Source organism: Schistocerca gregaria, chromosome 7 (genome assembly GCF_023897955.1).
Source record: "Schistocerca gregaria isolate iqSchGreg1 chromosome 7, iqSchGreg1.2, whole genome shotgun sequence".
NCBI lineage: Eukaryota > Metazoa > Arthropoda > Insecta > Orthoptera > Acrididae > Schistocerca > Schistocerca gregaria.
This window is the reverse complement of record NC_064926.1, coordinates 138695872-138715552: the sequence shown is the minus strand read 5'-3', so window position 1 is coordinate 138715552 and position 19681 is coordinate 138695872. Positions and strand designations below refer to the sequence as shown.

Here is a 19681-nt window from a genome sequence, read left to right as displayed (position 1 = left end):
TCAACTAACCATAAATTACTTAGCTTTCTGCAAAAAAGGTGCCAACAGTGTCGTAGCAGATGCTTTGTTGCAGCTGCCTTTAGTAGACAAAGAAGACTGTGAGGAAGACACAGGCACAGCAGAGTACTGTGTTATATATGTGAAGGGAGTTGAGGGCAGAAAGGGGGTTTGAGGCAACTGCGAAGATATTCGGAGAATGCAGATCTAGATATTAAGGAGACCACTCCCTGCCTATCTAACCCATGTTAATTTAGGCACGTATTTGACCCATTTTTTTTAAAAAAACTATTTGATGCAGAACCTTAATATGTTTACTGTATGTTACATGATGCTAATAGAGTCAACTGCACTAAAATCTATTTTATCCATTTTATTGTTTTTAAGAAATACCTTTTTAAATTTACTAACAAAAAATATTAAGTTTTTCTGCAGAAAATATTTTTTATGAACTTCCTAATGGGGTAATATTAATGAATGTAGTACTAGAGGTGGCTTTTTATATTATTCAGAGTCTCTGAAAATTTTATTCATTTATCTCTGATAGTTTCTGATATAATGGGGCATATGTACTGAAAATTTTAGTTTGCGGTAAATTGACTTCAAAGAAAAAACTTTTGAAATTTGTTACTTACAGTTAATTAAAACTGTCCTGCTGCATATGATGGCCCATATTTGGCCTCTAGCAGGTCTTCCAGCTTCTTTTTCACCTTCCTGGTTGTTTGTCTTGCTTTCTTGGCCATACTAGATACAGACCTGTCTGCATCGGCTATCCTCATTTATCGCAATGTTGCAGCTCAATGATCATATTTTCACCAAGATTAATTCCCAGCTTTTTCAGTACCCATCACTTTCCAATATTACCGCAATCGAATGTAATAACAGAATCATAAAATCCTAGTTTCATTGTATGCATGCCTATAAATATAGTTTTAGGAAGGCAGTTCCAAATTATGCTGTTGAGACATTCATTTTGGTTCTGTGTCTGCCCATGCAGACATTTCCTTAGAAGGTCAGGATGAGCAAAGTCTTTGAAAATAGGTTTAATTGCGGTAATAACAGCAGCAGGAAGAGAATTCTGGTGAGAATAAGAATCTCCAGTTGCCTGAGCCCTATCGTATTTGCACCACAAATGATAGACAGGTTATCATCAGTAGAGGACTTACGGAAGAATATGGCCCAAGCATCTCTCTTCATTGCCTCAAGATTTTCCTTATTTCTCCTAATTGTCTGCCCATAGTATACCTGCAAGTTTTGTATTTCAGTTTTAGTTAACTGACTCTGTCCAGTCAACAATTTTCCCTCTTCTAATTTTTTTTCTCTCATATCAACAGTTAGTTTTCTCAGCCTTGTTCTCAAATGTTTTTGAACATGGCCTACACATTCTACTTTGCTAATAGTGGCACTTCCATTTGGCTTAGAGTTCACCACATTGTTGCATGCCTTACTGTTACCATCGCCCAAATATTTTGTGTATCATACACCTCTTGTTTCTATGGAGCGATGAAATATTCGCTGTACTCCATAAACTTCCATGCCACCACTTGCTCCTCTAAAATTAGCCACACAGTTGTGTTTTTTATGTTCATTGACTTTACACAATTTACAATATTTAAACATAATCCCCCACCCCATGAGCCATATACCTTGCCATTCGTGGGGAAGCTTCCATGCCTCAGCGATACAGATAGCCGTACCATAGGTGCAACCACAACAGAGGGGTATCTGTTGAGAGGCCGGACAAACAAGTGGTTCCTGAAGAGGGGCAGCAGCCTTTTCAGTAGTTGCAGGGGCAACAGTCTGGATGATTGACTGATCTGACCTTGTAACACTAACCAAAACGGCCATGCTGTGCTGGTACTGTGAACGGCTGAAAGCAAGGGGAAACTACGGCCGTAATTTTTCCCGAGGGCATGCAGCTTTACTGTATGGATAAATGATGATGGCGTCCTCTTGGGTAAAATATTCCGGAGGTAAAATAGTCTCCCATTCGGATCTCCGGGTGGGGACTACTCAAGAGGACGTCATTATCAGGAGAACGAAAACTGGGGTTCTACGGATCGGAGTGTGGAATGTCAGATCCCTTAATTGGGCAGGTAGATTAGAAAATTTAAAAAGGGAAATGGATAGGTTAAATTTAGATATAGTGGGAATTAGCGAAGTTCGGTGGCAGGAGGAACAAGACTTTTGGTCAGGTGAATACAGGGTTATAAGTACAAAATCAAATAGGGATAATGCAGGAGTAGGTTTAATAATGAATAAAAAATAGGTCTTCGGGTAAGCTACTACAAACAACATAGTGAACGCATTATTGTGGCCAAGGTAGACACGAAGCCCACGCCTAGGACAGTAGTACAAGTCTGTATGCCAACTAGCTCTGCAGATGATGAAGAAATTGCAGAAATGTATGATGAGATAAAAGAAATCATTCAGGTAGTGAAGGGACACAAAAATTTAATAGTCATGGGTGACTGGAATAAGATAGTAGGAAAAGGAAGTGAAGGAAACATAGTAGGTGAATATGGATTGGGGGGAAGAAATGAAAGAGGAAGCCGCCTGGTAGAATTTTGCACAGAGCATAACTTAATCATAGCTAACACTTGGTTCAAGAATCGTAAAAGAAGGTTGTATACATGGAAGAAGCTTGGAGGTACTAAAAGGTATCAGATAGATTATATAATGGTAAGACAGAGATTTAGGAACCAGGTTTTAAATTGTAGGACATATCCAGGGGCAGATGTGGACTCTGACCACAATCTATTGGTTATGAACTGTAGATTAAAACTGAAGAAACTGCAAAAAGGTGGGAATTTAAGGAGATGGGACCTGGATAACCTGACTAAACCAGAGGTTGTACAGAGTTTCAGGGAGACCATAAGGGAACAATTGACAAGAATGGGCGATACAAATACAGTAGAAGAAGAATGGGTAGCTTTGAGGGATGAAGTAGTGAAGGCAGCAGAGGATCAAGTAGGTAAAAAGATGAGGGCTAGTAGAAATTCTTGCATGTCAGAAGAAATATTGAATTCAATTGATGAAAGGAGAAAATATAAAAATGCAGTAAATGAAGCAGGCAAAAAGGAATACAAATGTCTCAAAAATGAGATCGACAGGAAGTGCAAAATGGCTAAGCAGGGATGGCTAGAGGACAAATGTAAGGATGTAGAGGCTTATCTCACTAGGGGTAAGATAGATACTGCCTACAGGAAAATTAAAGAGGCATTTGGAGAAATGAAAACCACTTGTATGAGTATCAAAAGCTCAGATGGAAACCTAGTTCTAAGCAAAGAAGGGAATGCAGAAAGGTGGAAGGAGTATATAGAGGGTCTATACAAGGGTGATGTACTTGAGGGCAGTGTTATAGAAAGGGAAGAGAATGTAGATGAAGATGAAATGGGAGCTACGATACTGCTTGAAGAGTTTGACAGAGCACTGAAAGACCTCAGGCGAAACAAGGCCCCGGCAGTAGACAACATTCCATTAGAACTACTGACGTCCTCGGGAGAGCCAGTTCAAACAAAACTCTACCATCTGGCAAGCAAAATGTATGAGACAGGCGAAATACCCTCAGTCTTCATGAATAATATAATAATTCCAATCCCAAAGAAAGCAGGCGTTGACAGATGTGAAAATTACTGAACTATCAATTTAATAAGTCACTGCTGCAAAATACTAACACGAATTCTGTACAGACGAATGGAGAAACTGGTAGAAGCCGACCTCGAGGAAGATCAGTTTGGATTCTGTAGAAATATGCGAAGTGAGGCAATACTGACCCTATGACTTATCTTAGAAGCTAGGCTAAGAAAAGGCAAACCTACATTTCTAGCATTTCTAGGCTTGGAGAAAGCTTTTGACAATGTTGACTGGAATACTCTCTTTCAAATTCTGAAGGTGGCAGGGGTAAAATACAGGGAGTGAAAGGCTATTTACAATTTGTACAGAAACCAGATGGCAGTTATAAGGGTCGAGGGACATGAAAGGGAAGCAGTAGTTGGGAAGGGAGTGAGACAGGGTTATAGCCTGTCCTCGATGTTATTCAATCTGTATATTGAGCAAGCAGTAAAGGAAACAAAAGAAAAATTTGGAGTAGTTATTAAAATCCATGGAGAAGGAATAAAATCTTTGAGGTTCGCCGATGACATTGTAATTCTGTCAGAGACAGCAAAGGACTTGGAAGAGCAGTTGAACAGAATGAATAGTGTTTTGAAGGGAGGATATAAGATGAACATCAACAAAAGCAAAACGAGGATAATTGAATGTAGTTGAATTAAGTCGCGTGATGCTGAGGGACTTAGATTAGGAAATGAGACGCTTAAAGTAGTAAATGAGTTTTGCTATTTGGGGAGCAAAATAACTGATAATGGTCAAAGTAGAGAGGATATAAAATGTAGACTGTCAATTGCAAGGAAAGAGTTTCTGAAGAAGAGAAATTTGTTAACATCAAGTATAGATGTAAGTGTCAGGAATTCGTTTCTGAAAGTTTGTATGGAGTGTAGCCATGTATGGAAGTGAAACATGGACGATAAACAGTTTGGACAAGAAGAGAATAGAAGCTTCCAAAATGTGGTGCTACAGAAGAATGCTGAAGATTAGATGGGTAGATCACACAACTAATGAGGAGGTATTGAATAGAATTGGGGAGAAGAGGAGCTTGTGGCACAACTTGACCAGAAGAAGGGATCGGTTGGTAGGGCATGTTCTGAGGCATCAAGGGATCACCAATTTAGTATTGGAGAGCAGCGTGGAGGGTAAAAATCGTAGAGGGAGACCAAGAGATGACTACACTACGCAGATTCAGAAGGATGTAGGCTGCAGTAGGTACTGGGAGATGAAGAAGCTTGCACAGGATAGAGTAGCATGGAGAGCTGCATCAAACCAGTCTCAGGACTGAAGACCACAACAACAACAATAAACAACAAACATTATCTCCACATCTAACACTTTGCCGGTGTCTACACTCGTGCCAGTCAATACTCCATTAAGAGAAGTATGTCCTCTTTTCTGCCAACTTCCATCAAGTGCAACTGCAATATCCGAACATCCATCATTTTCTTCCACTGCTTCCCTAGCAGCCAGTTTCATGCTTTCCTCACTAATCTCACATATAGCTATCTCTAATATTGCAGTCAGTTTTTCAAATTTATTTGGTGGTTGATGTAAGTTCATCACGGAACAAAATGTTCTCCCTGCAGCCATGCCCTTGCCAATGGATTGTAAGGCATAAACTAATCTAGTAATTTTCACACTCAGTGACTCACCACACCATCTACATTCTACGAATTTAGAAATTACATCTGATAATATTCTCAAATTTATAATAATGTTACTGCACCCCTTGTCACTTCCAGTAAATTTTTTGTAACTCTCTTGAAATGTTCTTTGATGATGCACTTGTTGAAGAATTACAATTAGAAACATTGTTGCCAGGCGACAGAACCTCTTGTACAGAAGGCTTTCTAAACTTGTTTCCTCAAAATTGTCGTTTCTTGAAAATGCGTTTATGTTTTGTCATCTTCAATAAACACAACAAAACACACATAAACAAGCACAGCAAATGTAAGTATAACAACAACTAGCAATCACACTTGAACAAAATTAACGGCATGTTTCAAAGCCCGTTGTTTACAAACAGCAGAAACAAAAGAATACCGACTGTTGGATTTCAAGGATAGACAACACACTTGGGAGGGCGAAAAAAAAAATCCCTAACATGCAATGTTGGGGATATAAAGATCTAAAATATATGCAGAAAAGTGGGTGACAGAGAAGTGGGCTGGCACATAAACACAAGTGGTACGAAATCGCTCGAAAAAAAATTTTTTCTGCAAAATCTTTTTCAGAGTACTTAAATAAAACCTTAATCTATCGAAATATGATGAAAACCAAAAATTGAATTTTTTTGCGTGAACCACGGCGTGGTCCCCTTAAGCTAGTTAAGATACTGTTTGGCACTAAGAGAAATGAGAAGTTGTAGTGTTTCTATAAGATTTACAAAGGGGTGCTGTTTCAGAGAAAACTATGAAGACAAGGAGGAATGGAAGCTCTGTTTCCTGGAACAGCATGTTGGAGCCTTGATGCCGTATATTCATCTAAGTCATTTGCACTAGCGCCCACAGAAAGGTCTAGAGGTGCTACAGTATTATGTCCTGTTCAAGAGCAGCAGTGAGGCAGCAGCTCAGTGCTCGTGAGCGTTGCCAGTATGTAAAGTATGGTACAATGGTGAGTCGGGGAAGATGCAGAGCATTATACCTGATGAAGTTCAACTGACATTTTTGGGCCGTTTCCCTCAGGTCTTGGGCATGTAAAATATTATTCTCGCAGTTGATATTATTTTCCAAATATGTTAAACAAATGAGAAATGAGCTGGAAAGAGATTATTTTTCCAAGTTAGGAGAGCCTAAGGCCATATTGTCCAACAATGAGTCACAGTTTTTGTCTATTTATCGGATGACTTCATGACTGAAACACACATTAAACATGTGCTCACATCAGTGCTCCACCCAGCTGGAAATCACGCTGAACACTACATCAGGAAATTGGACAGACTTTTGAGAACACATTGCAGCCGCCAACACTCGTAGTGGGCCGAGTATATACCGACATTCAAGAAGGTCATGAACAGTGTCAAAAGTTGCACCACTGGGTTCCGTCTGCATTAAGTAATGATGCACAAGAGACCAATGAACCTGTTGTCACAGGTGGTGGACTTCCCACCAGGAGAGCAAATCTGTGCTCAGGAACTTGAGGCAAAAGTAAAGCAAACATACGGAAAAGCAGGCCAAGAAAAGCCTAAGAGGGCACAATGAGAGATACAAGTCTGTGTGATATAAGCTAGGGGACATGGTGCTCATCAAGATCAATAAGAAAGCCTGTGAGAAATAAAGAAACTATTTGAGTTGTACCCCAAACCTTTCATGAAACCGTGTTTTGTGTGTATGTTTATTTTGGGGGAAATAGTATTAAAATTAATCCTGTGGATTAATCCTTGGTATGCAGAGGCGGCACTGGGTTTAATGGTTTTTGGTGGATATATGGTGTTTGACAGTGTATATTTTGATATTTTTGTGTCATGTTTAAATTTTGTATAGCGACTGCTGGTGTGTTGATTTATTTGTTTGGTTGATTGTTTGCATTGAGAGTACTGTGACTGAGGCAAAGATGCTGTTCTGTGATGTGTGCGTTGTTGCAGTTGGAGTTCTTTCTGTGCGAAGACACTAATCACAGAAACGGTAGTAAAAAACTGCAGCCATGTGTCTTGTTCTTGGCACTGCAGCTCCACTTGTGTCTGTCTTTGTCCTAATGAATTTTCTGATGTGTGAGTTTGATCTTTCAAGGATGGGACTTTCACAGCCTCACCTGTGGGGGCGTGTTTATATTAAAGGATCAAATAGCTTATGGGTCGTGTTCATTTCTTTGGTAGAAAATGGGCTGGCTGATAAGTTGCAAGGGGCATCACGGCAATGTTGGCTCCACTGAGCTCGTTGTTACCCCACAAAGGGCTTACACTGTGAGCAGTTCATCTCTGCAGGTGCTGTGTCGAATGAGTGTGATGTGCAAATTGTTCTAAGAATTTAATTGAATTGACAAATGAGAACAAATTGTGGAGTACTGCAAGCATTATCAGACTGAATGAAAGATGCACATAATGCCAAAAAACAGTTTTGTATAATTTTACTGTTTTCGATCAACTCAGATTTGAGCACACTGAATAATCTAGTATGATACAGCGATGTATTTTACGTGTTTTAATTTGCAGCCAGTACATTATGTTAATTACGTGCACAATTGCTTTATTTAATCTGTTTATATTGTAAATATGTTGTTTAGATTTAAGATGTTTCTTTGACAAAACTGACGCACAACTGGATTGAACACAACACGTACTGTCCTTGACAATGCACAAATGTTACACTTTTATGTTCATTTATTTGCACACTACTTTTTAAGTATTTTCAGTAAATGTTTTAATTCTTGGTGCTGCTTCTCTTTTCCTGGTCACTGCAACAGTAAGGTAAACCGAGGTATGGTGACTCAACGGACTGTGTTTATGCATGTAAGAGATGGTTTGATTGCAGGCGATGTTTGAATTTCATGTGCTCCGTGACATAGAGGTTGCCCACAGTGCCAGCTGGGCTTCTGTATGTATACGGCTGCCTCACTGGAGGTGGTCCATGTGCTAACTTTTGTTGACCACATTTCCACATGCGCTGACCATTGTCCAGTGGCTGTGCCATGGATACTTGTCAAAGTTAAAATGACACAGACTTGTAATCAGTTCAGCTGTTGAACACACAATGGCAGCTAACTAAGGTTCCTGTTTGTACTCATACAAAGCAAATGGTTAATTGTACAATGAAGGACGATACCTCATATGAAAGAGGGAAGTACCACGATTCTGCCAGTGTGCAGATCGTATTTGCAATCATCGTGTTAAAATAGATATAGCATTGAGAAGTTTTCATGGGACAGCCAGTCAGCAAAAGTGTAGTGATTTCTTTACTAATTAATATATAACAAAGATCAGACAATCAATTTGTAGCTCTCAGATAGGCTTTTCAACTGTTACATTTACATGATTTGTGCCATAATTAATAAAGCAGTGTGTGCCATAATTAATAAAGCAGTGAGACATTTTAAGTAGACTTTAATTGAAAATTGATATAAAGTCTTCTGCAAAACAAGTATACATACAGCAAGGCAGTATGCATTGGCAGAGGTCATAACACACAATTTACAATTATTAATTTATAAGATATATAATTTTTACTCTATATTTGTGTGTTTGTTTACAGTTTTGCATATTTTTGTCCATATCTAATGAACTATTAAATCTGTAAATTCTGAGTAGTGCAACAAAAAGAACAGTAAAAATCTGTTAGGGAACTGGTGTCATATTAACAGTTCTCATAAAATTTAAGGACTCAAAGTGAAAGAACACTTTTTGAGTGTTGCAACGAAATTTGCATCCATTCAACTTTAATTATTGAGTGAACTATTACACATACAACTCAAATAATATATCTTTTTAGACTAGGATTTCAGTATGCAGTTAACAGCACAGTCAAATCATTTGTAAGTGCACTGTATAAAAAAGATGTAAGTGAGGCTGGTGAACGTGGGAACCTCCTTAAGTGATGTATACAGGAATTTCGCGGAGGGAGTGGACCAAGTCTATATGAGGATGACAGACATCATGATGTGGGGGGAATTCAGTATGACCTTGTTTTGGCTGGATCTGTTCATGTCAGGGAGTGTTATGTGCGAACTCATTGAAGCAACATCTTGGTCAGGCTGAGCAGTGATTTGAAACACGCATGCTTTAGAGAGAGAGAAATTTTGTGTCTGATTATTTTTTCCAGGTGACCGTCTGGGCTTGTGATTATCGTGTGAAGTGGGTTTCAGACTCTGTTTATGAACACTGAAGTTGGACTTCCATTCAGTTTCACCTGTGTTGAGCTCTTGATGATTTTTGCTACAAATCAGCACTTAGAATTTTGCATTGTGTGCCAGTTTGACTCTAATTAGGTGTGGGTTATCCACTGGTTTATTCCTGTTTAATAGTTAGCAGTTAACATAGTTATTGTTTTGCATCAGGTTTTCAATTTATTAAATTTTATATAGTGAGCTTACCTGCCACTGTGTTGGGAGCTTAAGTCACTTTTAACCTCTTACTGAAATAATTCGTTTCACCAGTCTTTTAGTTTATATCAACATTTTAAAAACAGTAAACTTTTATTAGTGAAAACTGAAACATTATAGTTGTGTGTGGTCATTTCACGTAATTTGAACCTGGATAATCATAGTGATTAATTATCTTATTGGTTAATAGCATCAAGAGCAATTTTATTTCTTCATTTCAATTAATAATTTGCTTGGGAAAGGAAAGTTAAATTCATTATCTCCAGTGATGGCAACGAGAACCCACAGATTGTAATCTGCAGCCCAACAACATTTTATTTCTTTCCCTTACCATTGCAAGTACAAATGAAAATATAGTTACCCATCAGTACTGGAGGGTTCAAAATGTGTATCGTGCTTCACATACATCAGTTTATTATTCATCTGGATGCACTCTATACTTCTGGTACTTGTAGGTCATTTTTATTTCTTTGAAATAGTGTAATATGAATTTTTGCATCATTAAAGGTTAAAGTGTTGGCTGTGAACTGGTTGTAAGGCTGTTCCATTATTCTCCAGGTTGTGTCTGGTATGGGTTCATTTGGAATTTCTTATCTGTATGCCTGTGTCAACTCTGGAAATTATAATTTTGGAATAGTCTATAATTCACACCAGGAACAGGAGTGGACCAAGCATTGAACCTTATGGCGCACTATATTTAATGTTTTTCCACTCGAATTTAATCTTATTCCTGTTGTATGTAACCCTCTGTTTTCTACTGTTAAGAAATGACTCCATCAGTGCAAGGGGAAGTTCTTTAACTATACCATTGTAATTTTCATTCCAAAATTTCATTATCTACACAGTCAAAGGCCTCAGCAGGATCACAGAAAATGTCAACAGGAGAGTTTTTGTTTTTTAGTGCTGCTAGAATTGAGTTTGTGAAATTATATACTGGCTTCACAGTAGAGAAGCTTTTATGAAACCCAAACTGAGCTGCTGTTGAAAGGTTGTTCACAGAAAGATGGTTCAGTATTCTGTTGTAAACAACTCTCTGAAAGTATTGGTCGGTTGCTTATCTCCATTTTGTGTCTTCAATCTTTCAGGAAATACCCCTTACTCATCAACTGATTACAAGGGTAACTCGAAGCTGATTCTACCAAATCAGCACAAGATTTCACTACTTCGGCTGTGATACCATTGTAGCCCCAAGAGTTACTACATTTTGGTGATTTAATGATTTATGATTTTTGTGATCTTTCTAACAAATGCGTTGGCAAAACTGATGTCTTACGTAAGTTCACTGGATCTTCTTTTAGTGTACATTTTTTTGTCACCAAGTTTTCAGGTACTGTTAGGAACAATTCCTTGATTTAACCATAATTTTAATTTCATATCATTTGTCTTACAGCACCTGCCATTTAGGAGTTTAATATCATTTACTTGGTTGAGTTGATTCATTTCAGGCCTAATAATGCTCCAGATTGTTCTTGCTTTTCCTTGGAATTTTGAACTTTTGGTGCATAGTACACGGTTTTTGCCTTTATGAGACTGGCTTAAGGATTTTACAGTTCTGCTGATAGTTTATTTTTAAAACTCGATTAGAGCTAGTTCCTTCCATTAAATAAAGCACTCCCTTCCTAGCACAAGATATTTTGATCCCAGGTGTTAGCACCCATTTTCCAGTCTTCCAATGTAAATGTCCCAGACCTTATGATTGATAATGTTGTAAGAATGTTTTTAGGTAATTATTAAAAATCTTTCTTACTGTGTGTCCTTAGTAAACGTCTGCCCATTTTTCAGCTTGTAAATTCTCTCTGAATAATGTACCTGTATCAACATTTACAATTCTGTGAACTTTTCCTTTTCCTTTCTAATTAAATTTGATTTGTGGGGATGTGTTACTGCTGCCATTTGACCATCAAGATCAGATAAAACAATTACTGGGGACTGATGGCCTCAGGTGTTAAGTCCCACAGTGCTTAGAGCCATTTTAAAACTATTACTAAAGGGGTCATATGTATGTCATTAAAGACAGATGGATTAAGTAATAAGTTAACAATTGCTGTTGCTCTATGTCCTGTTCTTGTTGGGTATATTATTGTGGGGCTCAAACCAAAGATGGACATAATTAATTCTTGGTGCCTTCAGTCAGAAGGCCAATTGTCAGAGTTGAGTGGAGAGGAGCCTTTTGTAGCTGTAGTTGTAGGGAAAATGCAGCATTCCTCAGCAGTTAGCAAGCCTAGATCAGTTGCAAAGTCTCACAGAAAGAGGGAGGTTGTGTTGCTAGGTAGTTCACATGGTAAAGGTGTGGGCCAGCAGTTGCAGGAAGTGTTGGGGAGTGAGTACCAGGTCACAGGCATTGTGAAGCCTAGTGCAGGGTTGGCTCAGGTGACTTGACAGCATAGGGGAGTTATGTAGGAATTTTACGAAGGAGGGTCAGCAAATGGTAGTGGGTGAAGCAGAAAGCAGGGAATATGATGTAGATGGTGATCTGGTAAAGATAGCTACTCAAACTGATGGCACTAATGTGCATTTCGCACAACTGTTTCAGTGTCATGATCAGCCTCATCTTAATGAGGCATTAACGTGCTGCTGGAGAAGGCACTGATGGCAGAGGGCATGGGTCTCATTTCAGTGGTGCCAGTCAAGCCTGTCAGTAGATCGGATTTCACTTGACATGGTCTGCACCTCAATAGGTATGGGAAGGGGAGGCTGGCAAAGATTATAGGTGACAGTGTAGTGGGTGGTGGTAAGATCACTCGTGGAGAAATTCCTGTAGTAGTTGGTGAGAGCTGCACTCCTTTTAGACTGAAGACAGCTGATAGGTATACCTGCTTAAAGGAAGTCCCTCTAACTAAGGGTTCGCCTTCAGAGGACGTCATGTTTCCTAGTAGAGAAGGAATTAGCATATTTCACCAAAATATAAGAGGTATTAGAGATAAAGTCAGTGTTCTGCTTATAGATGTTGACTCTGAAATTATTGGTATATTGGAGAACTGCTTAAATAATTTGATAATTCAGAGTTTTACTTTACCAGGAAACAGATTAGCTGGCTGGTTTTCATGGAGTTCCTTGTGGGGTGGGGGTGTGGCCAAGTACGTAAAAAACAGTATTCCATTTGAGTCCATAGACATATCACGGCACTGCACTGACTAGATATTTAAATGTTGTGCAGGGGCAGTTGAATTTAGTGAAGCTAAACATCTAATTATTGTTGTTTATAGGTCCCCTAACTCTAACTTCAGAGCATTTCTGCTCACGCTAGAGAGGATTGTTGATTCACTTTATAGGAAGCACCTGAAATTAGTTATATGTGGTGACTTCAATATACATTTTGTATATGATGGTACAAGAAAAAGGATGTTGGTAGATCTCCTAAATTCATATGATCTGATACAGACTCTATTTTTAACAACTAGGGTGCAGAGGAACAGTAGCACAACCACAGACAATATTTTTCTTCATTCTTCATTGCTAGATGGGCATTATGTTAGTAAAAGGGTGAATGGCCTTTCAGACCATGATGCACAAATTTTAACACTAAAAGGCTTTTGTGCTCAAAGAAATGTCACATATAATTACAGAGTATGTTAGAAAGTTAATCCAACAGCAATAGAGAGTTTTTTAAACCTCGTCAAGGAGCAAGAGTGGCAAGTGTCAGGATGTTTTCCGATTTTCCGATAACGTAGATGACAAATATAATGCTTTCCTTAACACATTAATCATGCTCTTTGAGAGTTGCTTTCCATTAGAACATTCTAAATGGGGTACTTGGGGTACTAGCAGTAGAAGGCAGCCCAAGAGGCTGACTAGTGGGATAAGGATATCATGTGGAACAAAATGGGAATTATATCAAAATGTTAGAAGTAGTCACAATCAAGCTACAGTACTCCATTACAAACAGTACTGTAAGGTGCTTAAAAATATTATCAGGAAGGCAAAGAGTATGTGGTGTGCAAATAGAATAGCTAATTCACAGGATAAAATTAAAACCATATGATCAGTTGTGAAGGAGGTCCTCCAGGATTTGGAACATGTCAAAAAAACAATAATACACGAGAAATATTAACAACTGAAACAAATAAGCTAATGTACCTTCCACAGATCCCACTTTTTTGAGTGAACACTATATGAAAGAATCATTTTACAAACACTAATGCACTGAATTTAAAATAAAAAAGTTTTTTTTATTTATAAGGTAATAAACGTGTAATAGAACTACTGCAATACTTATTTACGATGAACACATGACTGCACTGAAATGGTGCAGAAGTTAAATTGTACTGAGAAATTCATCAATGGAGTAGGAGTTGGCCACCAATAAATCCTTTATGCTTCTCTTAAACTGGATTTCATTGGCTGCTGACAAGTTATTGAAAATGTGTGTTCCTGAATATTGCACACCTTTTTGTACAAGAGTAAGTGACTTTGAATCTTTGCAAAGATTATTCTTATTTCTAGTATTGATTCCATGAATTGAGCTGTTGGTTTTAAAAAGTGATATATTTGTAATGACAAATTTCATTAAGGAATAAATATATTGGGAAGTAGTAGTTAGTATCCCTAGCTCCCTAAACAGGCTTCTTCAGGATGTTCTTGAGTTCACACCACATATAACTCGACTGCTTGTTTTTGTGCCCAGAAAACTTTAACTTGGCTTGATTAATTACCCCAAAAAATAATCCCATATGACATTATGGAATGAAAATAAGCATAGTATGCCAGCTTTTTCATTTTTATATTCCCTATGCCAGACACAATTCGTATTGCAAATAGAGATTTGTTAAGACGCTTCAGCAGTTCTGTGGTGTGCTCCTCCCAGTTGAATTTATTATCAAGCTGTAATTCCAATAATTTAGCACTGTTGACTTCTTCTGTCTGCTTGTAATTGTATGCTAGGCATATACTCGTGGGACATCCCTTAAAAGTTCTGAACTGCATGTAGTGTGTTTTTTCAAAGTTTAGTGACAAAACATTGGGTAGGAACCAGTGATTAATGTCCACAAATATTTTATTAGCTGATCTTTCTAAGCTTATGTGACAAATTATTATGTTTTTATCATTTCCTTGGGAGTGATTACATTCACATGCATACGAACAAGTAAATCGGGTAAGGAAGCATATCTCAGTCACTCACCGGGCGTAAAAATGAGGTGTGTTGATAAGAGATTCATATCATATGACACATTTGCTGTCACTAATGCTATGTATGGCACTCCAGACATGTTTTCTGGTGGAGTATTCAGTTGTCTTGTCATCTCATCATCAAAGGTTGACAGTTCCCATTCAAAAGCCACTTCCTTTCGGCTGCAAGTAGAGTAGTTGTGCAGAATCAACTGTCATTACAGATTATAGGTCCTTACCTTACATCTCACTTTTGCAAATGGATGTTACACCACAACACAGACACAAATTTGAATAAAGCAAACAGTGAAATAAATAAATAAATGAGGGAAGTTTGAACATACCTCGCCCGATTGGCCATCGAATACAATAACCACGTAATGACGATACCATTTCTCTCTCAGCTGCTCTGTATTGCACTTATTATTTTTGGATTGTTCACTGTTTCTATTTTTCTTTTATTTCACAGTCCAGTACACCTTCTTCCTGTTTTTGTGCTTGATTTGTGCTCAGTTTTTGACGGGCTGTCTACCAGGCCCCTTACCTTTAAACCTGAGGGGTGCAATGGGCAGTTTCCCTTGTGAGACAGAATAACAGAGAAATAATAAGAGCATACTTATCATGTAATGTGTTAAGCACAATCTCTTATAACTATGTTGGGTAATATGTTGCAGTCCTTAGCAATGGCCAAATGACACTTTACATATCTTGTTAGTGTGTTGAGTGATATTCTTTGATGTACCATATCAATAGGCAGATGTTTCAAGATATATTTATAACATACAAACCCTTGCACTACTGTGTGACCTAACTGTGTGTGACACTTGAAGGTGTTGCTTGACAACAGTATTCATTAACTTTTTGTAATATGTCTGCATGGCCTCTTATGAATTTTTTAAACATCTACATGTTCACTTGTAGCAAAATGAATGGCTTAAAAGTTACAGCTAAAATAGAAATGGCATAATTAGAAGTGTACTCTATTCAATTGCATTACAAATATTTTTGTGCTGATATATATACAGTCAGACACTTGCCTTCAGGCTCACAATAACACCAAGTTGTACCATTAAACCCTTATTTCACTTTACTACTTAATGAAACTAGTGCTTTGTTTAAAGTGGTCTCTGTAGCAGTAAACTTAAGATCTTTCCAATGATATTTCTGCATATAAGATGTTCATAGGTTGTTGTCACTTCATTTTTTTGTTTGCATTAAATGCTAGGCTTAGGTAGCTGAATTGTATTTCTCCCCATTTTTTTGTATCATAGCACTGGTGATGATTGTTAAATGTTGCAGACTTAATTTACAAACAGATAATTATCATAATTTATAGCTTATATGTATTGAAATATTCTGTTTCTTGGTTAGTAACTGTGAAATATATCTTTAAAAATAAAATTCTCACTATGCAGCAGTCTGTTTACCTCTGTTTTTGTTATATTATATACCACATTTATTTTCATTGCTTCAAAACTAGTTTTCGGATTTTAGGTCTTTTACAAGTGGTTTTTTATTCACTGTACAAAAGAGAATACAGTACATTACCCCCACAAATAGAAACACAGTAATATAGGAAGATATTTACCTGAAATAGAAAAAAAGATGTGCCATATGTATTGAAATGGTAGTGTTTAAATTTGTGTGTTCTGTTCATTTAGATTCATATTTGCTTTCTTGTTAGTTCAACATCTTAACCTTTAAAAAGGTGTTACATTGGTCAAATAATAGAGCTAAGCATGGAATAATAATTTCAAATACTATGTCTGTATAGTTGAGTAGAGTTAGAAATAGTACGGTAAGAAATAAAAATTATATGGAAAATCTAAAAAATATATGATGAGGTAAGCTAAAAAATTTAAAATTTTATTTGTCATATACAAGATTTTTGATTGGTCATTAGTGGACTGTGACTGAAGTTACCAAGAAACTTTCTGTTCTGTACATCTATTTGTTCATTAATAAGTGTATCTAGCTGACTTTTTAAATGACTGGAAATTTCAGTTTCTTCTAACATATTTATTTTCTTCTGTTTCTTAACATAAAGCAGAATTCAGTATGTTTATGGATGTAAGTTTGTTGTTTAGGCATTTGTATTGTTATCATTAAAATCTATGTGCTCTTTAAAATGTATCCCTAAGTTTGTATCAGTTTGCCTGATGTACACTGTGCTACAGTCATCACAAGCAATTTTGTTTATCCCTGAATAATTTAATGGATTTTTTGTGTTTCTTATTATATTACTAAAATTGTTTCCTGTATGGAGCACAACTGTGATATTCATATTTTTTAAAGTTTTGGCTATTTTGTTAGAAACTATTCCATAGTAGGGTATAACTGTAAATTTATTTATTTTGGCACTCTCTCATTCTAGAGTAATTTTATTTGCATTGGCTTTATCTTAACTTTCAGTTTCTGTGTTTACATTTCTTTAATTACTCCTTTATTATTCCATGCTTGGTTTTATTCTTTGGTCAATGTAATACCTTTGTAAATGTCAATATGTCAAACCAACAAGACACCTAAACAAATGGAAAACACAGATTTAAAGATACTGCCATTTCAATATATATGGCATTTTTTTTCTACTGCAGGTAAATATCTTTCAAATAAGTTTACATGTGTGTAATGTATTCCTACTCATGGAGGTTAAGTAGTGGTGTACTCTCATTTATACAGAAAACAGGAAGTCATTTGAAAATGCCCTGAAAGGCAGAAATCAGTTGTGAAGCAATGAAAAAAATGCAGCAAAAGTGAAAAAATGCCACAGTCTTTTAAGGCTTTTTATTCTACATTCCCCCAGATTGTAAAAACAATATTAAAAAGTCATACTTGTACATTACTGTGAAAAACTTCTCTTACCTGTTAATCTACACTGTCAGGACCACGCATACAAAGTTTATTGCATGTACCATTTCTATTTGTATGTAAAATCGTGTGCCTGATCACACTTTTCTTTTAGTGTTAACATATTGCACTTGCTCTTTGCTGCTTCTCCTTTTCTCTTTGGACAGAGCTTAACAACTTTGAAACATCCCTAACAAAAATTGTTATTAGTTTTGCTTCATATAAATATTATCCATTTTTCTGTAGTGTATGTTGTGTACCATAATTAATTAATTTACAAAACAAAGTACAGTACTGTTATACATGTTCTTTACGCTTCTTTACATCTACATGATTTGGTTCACTCATTAATGTGACATTTTAGGCCCATCTTCCAGTTCTGTTCCATCTGATTTGTGCTATTTTTATACATGTATTTGATTTAAAGTTTATTCTTCAGCTCTTCTTTCACTTTCAGCAACAGCTTTAATAAATGTCATTCTGACTTATCACTAACTCATTATATTGTAGGAAAATTGTGTGTTTGAAAAGCTTGGAAAATTATTTTGTTTGGTATACAACTTTCAATTCCTGGTTCCAGAAAGTGGAAAGTGATCAGGAGCAATGTAGAATATGATGTGGTTGCTATGGTGACATGCTCATCTGATAGAAAGATCTAGAAACTTATTTCATTGTGAGCATGAAGAACACAAGTAAAAGTGTAGATGTGTTAAAGTTACTAAAAGACATTTTGTGATCTTGTAATTTTTCTTTGAAAACAACTATGTATGACAAGTTATGAAGACAACATTTGTTATTGTGTCATTTTTTTCTGTTTTGTTAAAAAGCTAAAAGTTGAATTGAATCTTGCATTTCTTTCATTCTCTCTTGTTACAGGAATTTTTATTGAAGGTGATATAGTATGGATGAAGGTATGGAATTTGTATTGGCCTGGTATAGTGACTAAAGTGCTAAAGAAATGTAAGAAGGCTGTGGTGAAACTTGTGCATACATGTAAAAAGAAAAAAGCATACACAAAGTCATTTAAGGATTTAATTGACTTCAGAAATACTGAAAGGAATAGAAAGCTTCTTGTAAGTATAGCTCTATGAGAGTAATTTTTAAATATTCACTGTTATGTACTGAGCATCTAATATCTTGAAAGACGAGATGTATAGTTCACAAACAGAAAGGTAAAAGAACAATTTACATAAATTTCATATTTAACAAGAGACACATTGGAATGTGAACTGAAAGCTTAGTGTATCCCATAGTTACTGAAAAGAAATTCAGCATACATTTTATGCCCATTAGGCCCAGTGAGTGATCCCCCAGCGTACATCTGTACTTTTCTGTTTGGAGTTCCATCCTAATCTCATTTTTGTCTGTGGCGTTGTGACATGGTGTTCATTGTTACTTTAGAAAAAATGAGTGATGGTTTTCTGAACCTTAAACTGGAAAAATGAAGAAGTAATACATGTTAATTAAACAAATCTGATACAGGGTTGTTATGCTGGTATCTTTGCTCTGTTTCCTACTAATGCCTAAAAATCTCCTTTCTATAGTTTGTATTCTTCATCCTCTTCATCTGTTACTATCCAAGACGGACTGCCATAAAGTGAAGATGATGATAACATAGTTTGTAGAATTTTATTATGATTTCTTTCTTCACCCTGTTTTCAGTTTTTAGATTGCTACTCATCATTTGGAGGAGATATTGAGTCACAGATAGGCACAATGAAAAGATTTTGGCCAGTAGGCTTCTTTGGAAACAGACAACACACATACATTCACAATACTTATACAGGCATCCACACAACTCGCATGCTCATCAGTGTCTCTGACCACTGTGTCTGAACTGTAGACAGTAACTGTTATTCCATCCTGGACTTAACATTTTTTTCCACCAAAGGCTTTCATGTAGTCAGTAAACAGCAGATGTGTTTTCTGAACAGGAAGTACCCTACAAACTGCATCCTAATGTCTGCCCTCGAAGCTGACTGCTGCTGAAATTAAAAACAAAGATTCCAAGACTTACCAAGTGGGAAAACGCCGGCAGACAGGCACAAGAACAAAACACACAAACACACACACAGAATTACTAGCTTTC

The 19681-nt window shown here is 36.8% G+C and overlaps 1 protein-coding gene across 1 annotated transcript in view; it reads left to right on the top strand.

Annotated features, from left to right (window-relative positions):
* Nucleotides 1–19681, top strand: part of LOC126282206 (uncharacterized) — a 129041-nt gene that overhangs the window by 43227 nt on the left and 66133 nt on the right. Inside the window, exon 3 of the mRNA XM_049981752.1 lies at nt 18469–18665. Within this exon, the coding sequence (XP_049837709.1) occupies nt 18498–18665 (168 nt within the window). The 5' untranslated portion in view covers nt 18469–18497. The remainder of the gene's footprint in view (nt 1–18468; nt 18666–19681) is intronic.